This window comes from Protopterus annectens, chromosome 4.part0 (assembly GCF_019279795.1).
Source record: "Protopterus annectens isolate FY-2018-M chromosome 4.part0, PAN1.0, whole genome shotgun sequence".
Classification (NCBI taxonomy): domain Eukaryota; kingdom Metazoa; phylum Chordata; order Ceratodontiformes; family Protopteridae; genus Protopterus; species Protopterus annectens.
In genome coordinates this window covers 468,480,106-468,497,943 of record NC_056733.1, presented here as the reverse complement: position 1 = coordinate 468,497,943, position 17,838 = coordinate 468,480,106, and the positions used below count along the sequence as shown (strand labels likewise).

Below are 17,838 nucleotides of genomic sequence, written 5' to 3'. Positions count from 1 at the left end.
GACAATAGAACTGGGGCATGTGATGACTTTGTGCAGTAACAGTTGGGTCCAGACCCGAAGAGTCAAGCATACACACAAAAAAGCTTATGTAGATTGTGTGTGCGCTTTCTGCTGGCACCAAGAAACAATACGTTCATCAGTAGTGATCATGTTAACATGTTTCAACAAATGCAAACAAAGAAACTCAAAAGGTACTCAACTGATATAGACATCAGTAGCATATAAAAGAAGTCTTTTAAGACTTTTACCTCAGTAAGATCTCAGTAATGGGAAAAGGGAAAACCGTTGTCAAAAGTGTGGTCAGTGGAACTGCTCCCCTCTAATAACTAATGAATACAGATTCCATTGTAATGTTTATAGTTTGTCAAATGCTAGTAGAAAATGAATGTGTAATGAACGTACATGTTGCAGTAAACTGGATCGGGGAAGTAGTGGCTTCACGATTTCGCAGTGCATTTCATTTTTTTTTTTTTTTTTTTTTTTTTGCTTGCATGTTTTATCTCCACTGCAGCCAAGGACTTGGTGAAGAAGTTACTAGTTGTGGATCCCCAGCAAAGGTTAACAACAGATGAAGCCTTAAACCACCCATGGCTCAAGGTACAGAAATTTACTAAATTTTGAAGTAGCTTGATGTTTTGTAATTCTAAATCTGCAAGCAAAATATTGCAGATTTCTCCAGCAAGTCATTCAGGCACTTGTGTGAAGTAAGAGGGAGAGGACAGTAGATCCCAAAGCTGGAATAAGGGAGAGGACAGTAGATCCCAAAGCTGGACTAAGGGAGAGGACAGTAGATCCCAAAGCTGGACTGAATGAATATATGAAGTATTGTGATACTTTGTCTAGGACAATACCAGAGAATGGCTTTACAGGGCAAGGGAAGGGGATGCTTTCTTGATAACCTAATGCTCCCATTGCTAATAGAAGAACAGTGTGAGACAATTGTAGCACTGATTAGAGGGGCTGCATTTTTCTTTTATTAAAAACCCAGCTGGAGGAAAGCAGCGAGGACGGGTGGGGTACTTTTGGATTTAAATGCTAAGAGGTAGCTCCTGCTTGATTAAGGTGATGGAAGGAGTACTATAGCTTTTCCCTCCAGGCTAGTGGAAGGGGATGTGTGCTGTTTTCTATAAACAAGGAAACAGGGGAGACTGAGCTTGTAGCACTGAGTGAAAACTGTTCTGAATTGTGACTGTAAACATTTATGCATAAAGTAGTTGGGCACTTTGGTGGTGGTTGTAGTGTAGTCAAACCAGCGTGGATTTATTCCACGGTAGCATATTCATGGACTTTTAAGATGGCCGCACACTGATAACCAGCTTAATTTCAGCTCCCAGTGTGAAATCAAAACTGAGAAAAAAAGGACCAGTGAAATTGCAAACTTGGCTAAAATTCAGTTACTGGCTAGTAAATACACTGCTTGTATGCCATCAAAAAGAAATTTGAAAAATCTGAAAGGAAATCAACCAGAAGAAGCGAATAAAAAAACCCTGTTTGGAAAGAATCCTGTAGCTGTTCAGCAAAAAGCAGTTCAAGAGATGGGTTCCATAAATTTTGAGAGGAAAAATAAATCAAATGTACTCGATTAAAATAAATGAAATATTGAAAGAATATATCAACTTAAATTTAAAAAGTCTGGGAAAAGTAGAAGAAACGTTGCATATCTATTCGGACAAAGTGATAAAACTGCAAAAATCAGAGGCTGAAATGAAGACAAGGTTGTCTGAGTATGAGACTTTTCAAGATGAACTGTTTCAAAAAAAATAAGGTAGAGCATGTAGAGAAAACCGGAGATATTCAACAAACTGCATTAATGTCATTTGAGCGGTAGTGCTCTGCTACCCTCCTCTGGCAGTCAACCAAACCTCAAAGTCCCTCCCACTATCTATCTGTGGGTGTGATAGACCAATCACCTAGCAGTACAGGGGCTGCCTTACAAAACCCAGAGACAAGACCCAGTTTTCTAGTGCCATAGTAGGAGAAGGTTCTCTTGGAAGACTGCAACTTTGGATTTCTTCAGCTGCTGAGCTCAGATAAGAAACTGTTTTTGTTTATTTCATCCCTCTGCCTTTTATTCTCTCAGTGCTTCAATAGTGTATTCTGCTGCTTAGAAGTTTGTTTTCCTGATTGAGAAATTGTGTGCGCTTGGGGTTTTACTTTGAGTGCAGTAAAAGGCTTGTGCTGTTTATTGTAAGCTTAATTTGAAAATTTTGTCAGGAAAACTTGCCAATTTTGAAGTTTTTTTTTTGGAGTTATAATTTGTTGTGATTGAGCAGGCTTACAGCATTGTGAACTATTTTTTTCATTTAAATCAGTTTTCTGCTATTTTATATATTAAACATTTCAGACAGGAATTTTCTTATGTTTGTGTTATTCCTTTTCTGAGGCTGTTTTATGCTGTTTTTAATCATTTGGGGATCAAACTAGCCTTTTTTGTAACTTGTATTTTGTGCTTTGAACTGTTTTACTGAAGCTACTGACCATGCAGCCATTCTTTGGTGTTGCTTTTGCCAGTTTTTTGTCCCCTGACTTGATGGACTCCGATATGGTGCCCCTTCCCCCCACCATCACCACCATCTACCTCTTGTGCACATGGAAAACACAGAAGTAATTCAAGAAATATGCCTCAGCTGGCTTGTGACTGATCAGTAGCCTTGGGCAGGCTATCAGACCACTCGCCGCCTTTTGCTTTCAGATCCTCTGACATGGTGTTATTACAGCAACTGTGAATTGACACGAGGGTCAGACGTGTAATAGTGTCTCGTTCAGGTACAGGCAAACCAGACTGTTCAGGTGCAAAGGAAGTCAGGTGCAGAATCTGTTGCCAATGTTATTGTCTCCCACACCCAGGGATTCTCCCACTAGTGTATTGTATGCAAAATGGAATGTGAAGACCCACCACTTTGCAGGGCAATGGTCTCCATCTGTTTTCACCTGAGCTGATGGCTGTGGTTAGATGCATTAGTCAGACCATTGATTACGAGGTGCAAACCCAGGTTATAAGTAATGCCGTTGCTCCCACCCTTGTTCACCCACCCAAGTATCCTGATTTTAAAAGGAATCTGTAATCTGCAACCCAAATAGAGGTTTTCTTTTCTACAAATGCTGGCTAGATTTAGGGATGTATTAATTTGGGAAGAAATCTTCATCTGCCCCTAAGATCAACATGATATGTGATCATTTGGAGGATCAGGCCTCGAATGTGGGGACTTAGTCTGCATCCAGGTGTTTGCAATCACTAGAGAATGACTCAACCTTACTCTCCCAGCTAGTGTTCAAGGTGAACCTTTGGAAGTTGTGCCTGACACCCTCACAAAGACTCATCTTCCTGGGGTGCTTAATCAGTAGCAGCAAAAGAATAGCCTTTCTTCACAGTGATGTTTCAAGAATTCTGTAGTAGGAACACTACCTTGGGAAGAGAATTCCTACATATTTTAGGAATGATGGCATCCAAGATTCTCATGATAACACTAGCCCACCTCCATGTGAGGAAAATTCAATGGTATGTTTGATATTGTTGCACTCAGCACCTACATTCCCTGGAATCCCAGTTGCTGGTGATGCCCTTCATCAGATGAGAGCTACAGTAGTCGCAGAATACAGTTGATTATCAATCCAGGACTACCTTTCTTCCCACCTATTCTGATGCATTCTGTCCAGATTCATCGGGTTTGCTTGGGGAGCTGTCAGTGGGAGTGCAAGTGCAGCTACTTGTAGTCCCATGGATGCACGGAAGCAGATCAATATCAAGGAAATACTGGTGATAATCCACGCCTTGAAAGTCCTTCACCATCTATGGATTCCAGGTCCTCCTCTTGTGGTTATGGACAGCACCGCAGTGATGTACCTAAAAAAAAACAAGGGGTATAAGTTCATATCCTCTATTCTGTTGGTAGTGATGACTTTTACCTGGCTCTTCAGGCATCATACATCCCATCCGAGCAGAACCTTGTGGCAGATAGACTAAGCAGATCTTGGGCAGACCTGCACAAATGGCATCTCAATGCACTGGTATTTCAGGATGTAGTCCAGCTGTGGGGAACACCTCAAATAGATCTATTTTTCCTCCTTTAAAAACCAGCAGCTGGAGAAATTCTGTTCCAGATATCCTTACAGCTATGCTTTGAGGACAGACTCATTCAAGTTCCTTTAGATGAGAATGTTTCTGTATGCATTTGCACCCTTTCCACTGATTCAAAAGGTACTCCTGAAGATTCCGAGAGAAATGCCAAAGATCCATTGTTTTGACCCTGTACTGGCCCCATTAGTCTTGGTTCTCCTTTATGATATTGGTTAAAGGAGATTACCGCATACTGCTTCACACTTTAGACTTGCTCACACAGTCTTGGGGGCAAGTAGTACGCCCTAATTTGGAGCAACTGCAACTGACAGCCTGGATGAATTCATTCTTAACTCAGTTTAGGTACTTTATTCATGAGAATGTGCAGCAGGTATTAAAGGAGGCCAGAAAACCTGTTCCTAGAAAATCTTGTGTTTACAAATGGATGAGTATTTCTATGTTGTGCCTAAGTGGGAACAGAAGGTCCCCTTGAGGATAACATTGGTCTGATCCTGAAATATTTGTGAGAGCTACTTTAGGATGGCTTATCGTATGTTGATTAAGGTGCATTTATTGTCCATCTCTGCTTGTTTGCTAATGCATTATTTTTCTTCTCTTGTGTTAAAACTGCTCATGAAAGTAGTATTGCGTATAGGACCCCCTTGCAACTAAATTCCTCCTTTTTGGGTTATCAGCTATGTTCTGAAAAAAATTGACCTTACCACCATTCGGACCTCTGCCGCTCAGGCTGATCTGAAGTTCTTAAAGAAAACTGTGATATTATGTAGTCCAATCTCACCTTCATTCTTACTCGTGGGTTCAGAGCCGAACCTTGGCTCCGACTCTGCCATACTCTAGCTCAAAGTCTTCAACTGGCTCGTGGCTAAGAGATATCCCATCGTGCAACAGGTCAATTCCCAGATCTCGTTTGATGCATGTTAAGCTCAGACGTGGTCTCGCTTTTGCCGTGGCTAAGTATATTGTTTAGAAAATTTTTATAAACTTTTGACTTGTTGCTCAAAAAAGCTATTTTCATAGCTGTGTGTGTGTGGTAGTGGTATTTTACCGCCTGTATTTGTTTCTCTGGCTGTTTTTTGTGCCCTTGTCTGGCTGTTTGGGTATCCCATTCATTTTCTTTTTCCCCACTTGCTAGGCCCATTTAAGTTAGAGGACTTAGTCCTCCCCATTGTTTCTGTGTGGTCTTTGGTTTGGTGCTCCATTCTGTTAGAGTTTAGTGTTGTGTCTGGCTAGTGGTGCTTTCCTGCCTTTGTTTCCCCGGGCTAGGCCCATTTAAGTTAGAGGACCTAGTCCTCCCTGTTTTTTTCCCGCCAGTTTCTTGGCCGTTTGAGTTAGAGGCTCTGTTTCTTGTTGTTGAGTCTAGTGCGTGTACATATTAATTTGTTCCTTTCAGCATGTCCAAGGATCCTAAGGAACACAGGCCTTCGGGCTTTAAAAAGTGTGTTGAATGTAGCAATAAAATGTCTTTAACTGATGGGCACTGCTTGGGGGCTATTCACCTCCAAGAGTTTTGCTTGTTTTGTCATTCCTTTAGGGAATGTGTGCTACAGGAGAGGAAGAACAAGCTCATTTTGAAAGGACTGCTTAAACACTCCTTCAAGGAAGACTTGGCTAAGTCTTCCAGTGCATTATCCTCTCCAGCTAAAAAGGACAAAAAGACTTCTAAGAAGCGCTCTCCGGCTCTGTCTGTTTCTTCGGAGCCACCAGAGAAAGTTGCTAGAACAACTTCCCTTCTTCAGTTCCATTGCCATCAGTGCCAAAAGAAGGTAGTCTCTTGACTAAGTTCATATCGGCTCCCAGCCTTTTCGGAGCCAGTCACGGATATTTTGGTTCAGAGCCGGTCTCCAGTTTTTCAACCGGGTTCTCCTTCACGCAAGTCCCCTTCTGTAGGGAGATCCAGATCTCCTACTTTATATTCCAGGTCTTCCAGGACCTTTTCCAATGAGGGCGTTGATAGGGTGGTGAAGAAACTGCTTCAGTCATCGGTGTTGGCCAAATAGATTTCGGCTCCAACCCAATCGGCTCCGGAGCCAATGGCTTCTTCATCCTTTGTTGTTCCTCCTCCGAGCCTTTTTTCGGCCTTCGGAGCCAGAGTTGCCGGTTCCATTAAGTGCCATTAGGTCGGTTCCAGTAGCTTCGCCTGGCCTCTCGGCTCCAATTTTCGCTCCGTCCATGGGCTCGAGGGTCCACAGTTCTCTGGTCAGACCCAAGGGGGAGGGATCGGATCGATCTTCATCCGTTCAGAGCCTTCCTCTCGGTGCTTCTGCTAGAGTGAGCTTGGACCCGACATCTGCTTCGGACCTCATCTCCTCAGCACCGAGGGCTATTACTATTTCCCCTACAGTTAGTCGGCCTTCGGAGCTGGGAGGATCAGCCTTCAAGGTTATGAGGAGCATGCTGGCCAGGTCGTCAGCTGCATCCTATGGCACCAATACTCTGCCCCCTCCAGCACCGGTGTCAGTTTCGGTTCATGCTCTATCCTTGGGCAGTGGAGACCCTAAGCCTCAGAATACCTCCATGAGTGGTCCCCAACTTTCTGACGTCTCCCCAGAGTTTTTGCATGAGGATCCTGCCAGAAAGAGATTGTATAAGAGGAAACACCTTGACTCCCCCGGATGAGTCTCTCACGTCTGACACCGACCTCAAGGAGTCAGAGGGGTCCCCCAAGTCGTCTTCTGAAGATATCCCTTTTTCAGATATCCTGGAGATCTTGAAGCAGAGAGGCGGCTGGCCCTCCAAACCCCCTTCTGATGAGGAGTCGGTGTTCCTGAAGGCTTTCAGGTCTCAGCCCTCTGCCTCTTGGGTTTCTCCCCCTTTTGATAAGCTATTAGACCTTGTCTGTCGAAAGGTGTGGGGAAACCCCTGACACTGTGGAACTGGTCCCAAGGAGACCCAATAAGTTTTTGTCTGCCCCTTCTGAAAAGAGTATCTATCTAAAGGCGTTCCAGTAGATGCCATGGTGGTGGCAGGGGCCACCAAGAAGGAACTTGCTGAAACTTCGTCTACCGTCCATCCGCCTAACAAGGAGTCCCGGGCTATGGACAAGTATGGGAAACATGTTTTTACCTCAGTGACCTGAACACTGCGGTTGCTGAACTAATTGACACATTTTACGAGGCTCCAGAGAGATCTCCTAAAAGAGCTGGGAGATTCTCTACAGGGTAACATTTCTGATGCTGTGGCACAGAAGGTCAATGCACAGATGTCTACCTTAAATTCCCTTAACAACTCCTCCATGAGGCTGATCTCATGCAGCTGACGGAGCGAGTAGGGCTGTGGGTTCTGGAGTCTCTCTTAGGAGACACTCCTGGATGCGCCTGTGCAATTTCATGGAGGCCTTCGTCTCCTTTCACCAATGCCCCATTTGATGGTTCATCGTTGTTCGGAACCAAGGTGAAAGACAGTCTCACTTGGTGTGAGCAGGAAGGAAAAACCCTGTCTGACGTGGGAGTCCATTTTTCCATGCCTTCTAGACCTTAACCCAAGGGACAGAAGGGTGGGAAGATGTGGTTCAGGAAGTCGCAGAGGTTTTTTCAGGGCGCACAAAGTGATTCCCCCTCCGGAGGCAGGGGAGGGGGTGGAAATTCAGGTAGATGCTACCCTAGAGGCAGAGGAGGCCCGCGTAACCACGGGGACCATGATTAGTTCGTGGTTCTCCCTACCAGTGCTCCTGAAGGGAGGCCTGACTATACTATTCTGGAGCCGGTCAGGGGTCGCATTTCTTTATACCCAGAAGCCTGGCAAGAAGTCACCCAAGACGAGTGGGTATTAAAAATAATTTCCAGAGGTTATCATATTCCCTTCTCTTCTCCTCCCCTGCCATCCAAGAGAATCCCAGACGTTCCACCCAGTCACAGGGATTCCGCAACTTTAGAAATAAAAAAAGTTGCTTTCAAAGGGAGCCATCCAGCCTGTCCCCACAGACCAAGTAGGATTAGGGACTTACTCCAGATTCTTTTTGGTGCCGAAAAGAACAGGGAACCTAAGACCCATCTTGGATCTCAGCCGATTGAACCTTCATGTGCAAAAGTCCAAGTTCCACATCGTCATCTTACAATCAATACTCCCTGTGTTAGGGAAAGATGCGTGGATGTGCTCCATCGACCTCAAAGATGTTTACTACCATATCAAGATGGACAGGGCATCGAGAAGTCATTTACGCTTCCAGCTGGGAGCCAGTCATTTTCAGTTTCGTGCTCTGTCCTTTGGTCTCACCACAGCCTCCAGGATGTTCACCAAATGCATGGCAATGGCAACGGCTCACTTGAGACGTCAGGAATTCCAAGTGTTTCCATACCTGGATGACTGGCTCCTTTCTGCCATCACCAGGCATCTTCTGTTACAGACCAGGGACACCACCATTACACTGTGCCAGTGGTTAGGAATTACTCTAAATTGGAAAAAATTTGCCTTGTTGCCCTCACAGCATGTCACTTTTATCGGCGCCGAACTAGATTCGGTGCTCATGAGGGCCTTCTTACCAAGATAGAGAATTCAGGCTCTACAACAGCAGGTCTATGCCTTACTACCATTGAGGAAGGTCAGGGCAAAAGTGGTCCTCAAGTTATTAGGGACCATGGCTGCCACAGTTATGCTAGTTCCCCTTGCCAGACTACACATGAGGGTTATTCAGTGGCTGCTTTTCGCCCAATGGTCACTGCAGCATCTTCCACTCTCCCATTTTATTCTGATTGCGGAAATGTACAAGTGGGATCTACGCTGGTGGCTTCATACCAGCAATCTCAATGTGGGCAAGCCCTTTGTCCCATCTTCTCCAGTTGCCACGGTGACCAGGGATGCCTCCCAGATCGGGTGGGGTGGGGGGCATTATCTTGGCAGGATCACGAGACCCATTTGCATATCAATGTTTTGGAAATGAGAGCAGTGCCATTAGCATTGCAAGCACTTCAGAGCTCTCTCCTTCTAGGGACAATTGCAATCCACTCAGACAACATGTCGGTAGTGTGGTACCTGAACAAAAAGGGAGGAGCCAAATCATACCCCCTTTGCAGAGAGGCACTTCAAGTTTGGCAGTGGGTGGTGTCTTCCCAATGCTTTCTGGTTGCAATGCATATACCAGGGAAGTCCAGCGTGATAGCCGTCAGGCTGAGCAGAGCTATCCTAATGCCTCACTAGTGGTCCCTGAACAATTATGTTGCGGAAGAGATATTCCACAGATGGGGTCAGCCTTGCTGCGATCTATTTGCCAGCCCCCTCAATGCCAAATGCAGCAGCTACTTCACCCTTATCTCCGCGGAGGGGGAGACACCCAGGGATGCTCTGGCTCACGATTGACCCTCCGGTCTTCTCTACGCCTTTCCACCGTTACCTCTGATATCAAAGGTCATTCAGAAAGCACACTCTTTGGTGAGCAAAATGATCCTCATTGCCCCACACTGGCCTTGTCAGATTTGGTTTCCCTTCCTTCAACCCTATCTAATGGACAAGCCCTTGATTCTGGACCCAGTTCCAGATCTGCTGACTCTGAGGTTGACAGCTTGGCTGCTCCAGTTCCGTCCTTAGTCAGGCTTCATGATTTTTCACCGGATGTGGTCCATATTCTATCGTCTTCCCACAAGCCTTCTACCAGGAAGATTTATTCCAGTAAATGGAAGAGATTTTCTGTTTGGGCCCATGAGAGACATATTGATCCTTATGTAGCGCCTATTTCGGTAATATTGGAATTTCTTTCTCAACTGTTTAGTCAGGATTCAGCTGCGGCAACCATTAAAGTGCAATTGGCAGCAATTTCTACCTTTCACGTTGCTAATGAGCCCAACCTTATGGCTCATAGGCTTGGTAGGGATTTTATGAGAGGGACACAAAACCAATACGCAAGATGTATGCAAGTCTAAAAAGACCAGTCCAGTCTTTGATCCAGTGATGCATGGGACCTCAGTTTTGTATTAAAAGCATTCTCTAAAGTGAAACCATTCCTGTATGCTAAGGTTGGATGGTATAAGTGATTTGTTCATCTCTGATGAAGATTTGTGTTGCAGGAAATAAAGTGCTTGTGTTCATCTAAGAAGTTTGGTTTTTGACCTTCATTTGGGCACTCTTGCAAGTCCTGTTTTTTGATTTTATGAGAGGGACATTGTTACTCCGACCTCCAGTCTTTGATCCAGTGATACTACAGAAGCTCACCTCAACTCCCTTTGAGCCCGCAGCTACTTGTGACATTAAATTCTTGTCATGGAAGACAGTATTCTTGGTAGCCATAACTTCAGCTAGGTGGGCCTCTGAACTCCAAGCATTATCGATTAGGCCATCTTATTTGGTGTTCCACAAAGATAGGGTCTCCATAAGAACCAGCCCTTCCTTTGTTCCAAAAATTGCCACTGTTGTCAATATCAACCAATCCATTGAGTTGCCTGTGTTTTTTCCTGAATTGTCCAACAAAGCAGAATTTAAGTTTCATCAGCTGGATGTTCACAGACAATTGCGTTTCTATTTACATAGGGCAAAAGATTTCAGGAAATCAGATCAAATGTTTGTCTCGTTTTCAGACACTAGACTTGGGGTTCCGGTTTCTAAGGTAACCTTGTTTCACTGGATCTCCAATTGCATCTCATTTATTTATGCTTCCAATGGCAAAGAGTTACCCTTTAAAGTGAAGGCTCATTCTACACGTTCTGTGGCTACCTCAACTGCGTTTCGGGCTTGGATGTCTATGGATGATGATTGTGCTGCAACAACATGGGCTTCGCCTCATACCTTTATTAGTCACTACAAATTAGATCTAGTCTCTAGAGGTAGATCGTCCTTTGGTTCCGCAGTGCTCGAGTATTTTTCACTGAGTCACCCAAGATCAAGGTGATAGGGACGCTGTCCCATGGGTAAGAATGAAGGCGAGATTGGACTACATAACATCAAAACGTTATGTACTCACCATAATGTTCGATGTATGTGGTCCATCTTGCCTTACATTCTTACTAACCCTCCCTCCTTCCCTCTCCTGGAGGACCTGGAGGTATTGTCTCTAGGTATCAGTAGTTCTTTCTGTTGGGGTGGTGGTTGTTCTCAGTGTGTATGTGTGTGAGCTTACAGCAGACAAGATCTGGGGAATAGACCTGTTGCACAATGGGATACCTCTTAGCCACGAGCCAATTGAAGACTTTGAGCTAGAGTATGGCCGAAACAGAGCCGAGGTTAGGCTCCGAACCCATGGGTAAGAATGTAAGGCGAGATGGACTGCATACATCGAACGTTATGGTGAGTACATAACTTCTTGTTTTTCGTACTGCTCTGACATCTGCAAGAAGGTGAGTCTCTGAACTGCAAGCTGTTATTGTGGGACAATCTAATTTTTCACAAGGATAGGGCTCTGTTGCACAATACCTCTTCTGGATGTCTTCTCAGAACTCACTCTCAAACAGTCTTATCAATCCCTGTGCGTCCTTCCCAGAACCTAAGTGTAAGGGGGAAAAAAGATACTTCATACCTTGGATATGCACTGACAGCTCAGGTGCTATCTGGACAGTACAAAACCGTTCAAGGAGGCTGAAAGACCTTTTTACTGCATACACTGGAGCAGAGAGTCAACCTGTTTCTAGGCAAACCATTGCACGTTGGCTGTCCTCTGATATTATTTTGTTACATCCACCATAACAGGGAGAAGCCAGGCAAGGTAAAGGTGCATTCCACCAGGACATTAGCCTCTTCAATGGTGCATTGGAAAGGAGTGGACTGTAAAAGTATTTTAGAGGCGGCAACTTGGCCTTCTGTCTATACCTTTAAGAAGCACTGCAAGCCAGATGCTGTTTCCAGATCCAGAACAGGTTTTGCTAGGACCATTCTCCAAGGGCCCCTAAACCCTTATTCTTCCTCCTTACAGGTTGGGTAAGCTTTGGAAATCTATCCAAATGCTAGTAAGGCGGTGTGTTTGTCAAACTTATTACAGTTGTGCAAGTCCTCCTTACCTGTAACTACAGTAGATGTTCATAGAACGCACTGCCTTATTGGCAGTACCCAGTCACAGCCCCCATTTTGGATGTACATAGTTTAGAATTACACTAAATGGAAAAGAAGTAACTGAAGTAAAACAGTTATTGAAACACCGTTATTAAATTTTAACTTAAGACCTAATTATATAAACATCAGTAGAAAAGAAAACAAACCATATTAACATATTTCCTTTACACCTTACATGTGTTTTTTACAACTGATTTTTCAGTCCAGCATTACTCATTTAATTCCTGCCTTCCCTTGGATCTCACTCCTGTTCCTATAAATTATTCTGCAGGCATTGTTCCTGCAAATTCCATTTATTTCTATGTAGTTTGCTTTATCCCTTTTTTAAAATTTCCCTCTTCCAGTTCTTTTATCTTTTTTATAATATTCTCATTTTTTTTTGGCTGCTCCCATTAGGGGTCGCCAAAGCAGATCATCTGTTTCCATTTCTTCCTGTCCTGTACATCTTGCTGTGTCACACCAACCACCTGTATGTCCTCTCTCACCACATCCATAAACCTTATCTTAGGCCTTCCTCTTACCTGGCACCTCCATCCTTAGCATACTTTTCCCAATATAATCAAGAATCCCTCCTCACCACATGTCCAAACCAACACAATCTCACCTATCTGGCTTTGTCTCCAAACCATCCAACCTGAGCTGACCCTCTAATATACTAATTTCTAATCCAGCCCATCCTCGTTACACCCAATGCAAATTTTAACATCTTTAACTCTGCTATCTCCAGCTCTGAATCCTGTCTTTTCATCAGTGCCACAGTCTCCAACCCATATAACATAGCTGATCTTAACTACCATTTTGTAGACCTTCCCTTTCATTCTTACTGGTGCCCATCTATCACAAATCAATCCTGACACCCTTCTCCACTCTACCCTGCACTCTTTTCTCTTCTGCACTCACCATTACTCTGAACTGTTGATCCCAAGTATTTAAACTCATCCACCTTCATCAACTCTACTCCCTGTATCATCACCATTCCTCTGTCCTCCCCCTCATTCACACACACACATTCTGTCTTAGTCCTGCTGGCTTCTCCTCTCTAGAGCATATCTCCACCTCTCCAGGGTCTCCTCAACCTGTTGCCTACTCTCACTACAAATCACAATGTCTTCTGCAAACATCATAGTCCATGGGGCTCTATCAACCTGTCCATCACCATTGCAAGTAAGACAGGACTCAGAGCTAATCCTTGATGCAATCCCACTTCCATCTTGACCGCATCTGTCACTCCTACCACAGAACTCACCACTGTCACACTGCCCTCGTATATATCCTTTACCACTCTTACATACTTCTCTGCCACTCCCTTCTTCCTCATTCCTCATACAGTACCACAACTCCTCTCTTGACACCCTGTGTTATGCTTTCTGTAAGTCCACAAAAACCCAATGCAACTCCTTCTGACCATCTCTGTATTTTTCCATCAACACCCTCAGAGCAAACACCGCATTTGTAGTATTCTTTTCTGGCATGAAACCATACTGCTGCTCAATAATTATCACCTCCCTTCTTAACCTAGCTCCCACTACTCTTTCCCATAGCTTCATGCTGTGGCTGATCAAGTTTTCCATCTGTAGTTACTACAGCTCTGCCCATCACCCTTATTCTTAAAAATTGGTACCAATACATTTCGCCATTCATCCTCTCACTTTCCAAGATTTTGTTAAACAATCTGGTAAAAAACCCACTGCCATCTCTACTAAACACCTCCATGCTTCCACAAGTATATCATCTTGACCAACAGTCCTTCCATTCTTCATTCTCTTCAAAGTAGTATGTAGGGAATTTTAAAAAATTGCCAGCTCATTACATTCCAGAAAAACACATTCCCAGTTACGTCTTTCTTCCCCATCACACCTCTGACATTTGCTATCTACCCAAGGAAAATTCTTTGAAGTCTGCTTAGGGTAGAAAAAAACCTTAAACCTTTTGGAATTTACTTACTTAGGAGTCCTGCATATGTCCTCCAACTGTTGTTTTGTATATTGTTTTTCCACTCGCTCTCCCCAGTCTTTTCTAACTTCCTCTGATTAAGTGTTTAAGTCCCTCAGTATTTTAATTTCATTTAAATTGAAATTTGGAAAAAAATGTAGGGCTATAGAAAATGAACTAAACTATAAAAAAACACTTAGAAATGCCGCAAAAAAAAAATTGATAAGAAATCCTACTTCTCCTTTAAACTCTCCTCCCAAAATACCAACCCCAAAAAATTCTGGAAATCTGTATCCTCCCTTCTGAATCCTGATAACATTCAAAATCCATCACCTGCTCCCAACAAAAACCCTCTCCAGATAGCCCAAATATTAGGTAACCACTTTATTGACATCATCCAAAAACTAATCAAGGGCTCATCTTCAAAAATGAATCCCATCTCTAGCATTACCTCTATAAGACCCCCTGTTCCCCACAAATAATTATCTAGTTAATCCACCTTTCTCACTCCAACCTGTGCCTACATCCCTAGTTCAAAAATTTCTAACCCAATTAAAACCCTGCTGTCACTCTCTGCTGATAACTTACCACCAGAATACTTAGAAGTAGCAGCCAAGGCTATAGCTTACCCAGTCAGCATTCTTATCAGTTGCTGTATCACTGAATCATATGTCCCCATACTATGGAAAAAATCCATTATTACCCCACTTCACAAAGGAGCTAATGCCCATGAATTCTCAAACTACTGGCCCATCTGCATTCTCTCCCCAGTGTCAAAAATCCCAGAAAAATGTATTCAAACCCAACTACTCAATCAACTTATCAATAATAAACTCCTGTCTCCCACTTAACGTGGCTTCCGCCCAGGCCATAGTACAACCTGAGTTTTACTCTCCTTTACTGATATAGAAAGTAAAGCTCTTGGTGCTGGCCTACCCACTTCTGTACTCCCGCTAGACCTTTAAAACGTTTTCGACACAGTATCTCACCCTAAGCTTTTGCAACACCTGCAAAAACTTGGTTGCTCTCAAAGTGTAATATCCTGGTTTACCTCCTACCTAAACAGATATTATGAATATAATAATGGCCTGACTGAGATCAGTGTTGTAGTATTCCAAATAGATGGGTTTTTATCACTGACATCTGTCTGGGGTACCAAAGCTTAAACCTTCCCTCGAACAGAGTTAAGACGTGACCTTTCACTCACAAGCATAGGGGTATACAGGAGGATGTATGAGCATAAATCCTCAGGCTGATTTGCCACCAGCCTGAATGTAGATCTTGCCCAGTCTGTCTAATGTTTGTGTGGTCATTGATACCATTAGCTTCTAGGAATCAGTTAAGTGCCCCATTAAGGAACCTTCCTTTATATATCAAAGTTGAGTTAAAGTAAACTTTATTGTCATTCGGAATCACACAAGTGCAAAAACTTAACAAAATCCCATATCTCTGGACTCAAATGTGCAGATATCACATAGACATAATACAAGACATTAATATATGTATAACTACTTACTATATACTATAATGTTCTGGATAGATAATCCTAATATTGCACATAAATTAAACTCACTTTAACATTTATTATACAGTGATCTCTTTGCTTGCTTGAGAGGTTATAGGTACCTGAACAGTCTGTGAACAGGGTGCATGCAGTCCTTAATTATTCATTTGGCCCTGCCTAGACATCTGGACATGTCATGGATGGCTGGTAGAGTGGTCTTGATGTCCCTTTCGGCTGCCTTCACCACTCTATGGAGAGCCTTGGACTCAGAGATAGAGCAGCTTCCGTACCACACTATGAGGTTGTTTGTCAGGATGCTTTCTACTGTCACCTTTATAAGGTTGTGAAAACTGTTGATACGTTTCCTCTCCTCAACCTTCTCAAAAAGTGTAGCCTCTGACATGCCCTCCTGACAATGGTATTTGTATTGGTAGACCAGGACAAGTCCTCGTCAATATGTACCCCCCTCAAACTTTGTGCTACTCACTCTCTCCATTGTTTCTCCTTTGATGGGTAGAGGAGAATGTTCCTTGTGGTTTCTCTTGTTGGCCACAATTATTTCCTTTGTTTTGTTCATGTTTAGTTGCAAGTGTCACACTATGTAATGAGTTGATGTTCTTCGTCTCACATTGCTGCAGTCATAACCTGTGGGTAGTCCGCTGTCCTCGGTCGGCCCGAATACCAAAGAGCTAGTCTGGCGTCGGTCATAGTGGCTCAGAGCTGACGTCAGTACGTAGTAGTACTTAAGCGCATGACCGACGCCATATCCTCTGTCTTTCTTGCCGCGTGGTCCGAAGCAGAAGCAGCGTTTGCAAGTGCCGTTCGGCGTTCTGAAATTTTCATTTATCGAGTTTCAGACCGAAGACCAAGTTGGGCTAAGTACCCCGTTGGGGAAATTTTTGTCTTTTCTTGCCTCAGTTATCCGGATGTCAGAAAAAGTTAATAATTGCATTTCTTGTGGGAAACAGATACCTCATAGGGATTATCATTCTCTCTGTATTCCTTGCTTAGGGCCTGAGCACGACGTGGTCGGGTGTCGCTTTTGTGCTAGATTTAATAAGCGCACCATTAAACGGAGATTAGATTGTGCCAGGCTTGTTTTCGGTAAGCGGTGTAATTATAACATGCCGTCGGATCCTCCGGCGCCACCGCTAAAAAGCGTAAAGACAAATCTTTGAGGTCTAAACCGGATGAGTCGTCCGTTGTGGACGCCGGTTCTACAGAGCCTCCGGTTGAATCTGTGGATCCTGCAGAGGGTTTGGCTGAATCCCAGGGGGAACCTTTACTTTTGCAGGAGTTGGCCTCTCAGGAGGTAGGCCAGGCTGAGGGTGCTTCTCAGGTGTCTGTGGTTCCATCCTTACAAAAGGTTATTAGGCCTTCTACTTCAGTGGCTAAAGGCCATGCTAAGACCAAACCTGGTCTTGCTGGCCCTGGTCATAGTTCTAGCTCTCCAGCCCCTGTTCCTAAAAAGCATATGTTGAAAATGGCAGAGGATTTGATTACTTTGATCAGGGGTTCTATGCCCCCCCCCCCCCCAGAGAAGAGGCCTAGGGTGGAGGCAGATTTAGAGGGAATGGATCATTCTTCAGACTACTCTGATTCCTCAGCTGAAGAAATTCAGGATTTCCCTTTCTATTCAGATTCGGATGCAGAGGACTCCTGTCCTTCTGCTTCCCCTCCAGAGGATTTTTCTTTTTCTGAGACCTTACATTCCACGAGGGAACATTTCAAGTGGGAAGTTCAGGATTTTTCAGATTCTCAGAAAAGGCTTAGGGAATTTTTGTTTTTGCCTCAGCATCGGCCCTTGGCTATTCCTCCTGTATTAGATGTTGTTCAGGATGTTTTCTCTGAATCTTCCCTTAATCCTGATTCTTTGCCTCCTGCCCCTGTTAAGCCAGACAGGTATTACAGAGTCCCAGAAGCTCATAAGTATTTGCACAGGAGTCCTAGAGCTGATCCGGAAACTATTATTCAAGGTCCAAAGGGTGTTAGGGCTTCTGTGGCTAAGAATCCAGTTCCTTTGGATAAAGATTCCAGAGCGTTAGATAGGTGGGGAAAAAGTGTACACCTCCTCTCGTTAGCTATGAGGGCTTTGAATTGCCAATTTCATATGCTGAAGTATCAGAACTTTTTGTTAGGCCAATTGAAATCTAAGGTGGATGCTTTATCTGAGGGTATAGAGTGCAAGGAGCTCCAGGAGTTGGTTCATGCATCAGATCAAGTTGGCAAACATTCTTTGCAGTGTGGTTTCGATGCTCTTCAGGCTTCTTCCAGGGTGGCGGCTACAGGTTCAGTTATTCAGACATGCCTGGCTTAAAGATCAAAATTTGTCAGAACATGTTAAAGCTCGGATTTT

At 43.9% G+C, this 17,838-nt stretch overlaps 1 protein-coding gene across 1 annotated transcript in view; it reads left to right on the top strand.

Annotated features, from left to right (window-relative positions):
• The window catches only part of CHEK2 (checkpoint kinase 2), a 1,207,489-nt gene that overhangs the window by 1,083,207 nt on the left and 106,444 nt on the right, over nucleotides 1-17,838 (top strand). The window contains exon 13 of the mRNA XM_044068390.1: nucleotides 512-597. Within this exon, the coding sequence (XP_043924325.1) occupies nucleotides 512-597 (86 nt within the window). The remainder of the gene's footprint in view (nucleotides 1-511; nucleotides 598-17,838) is intronic.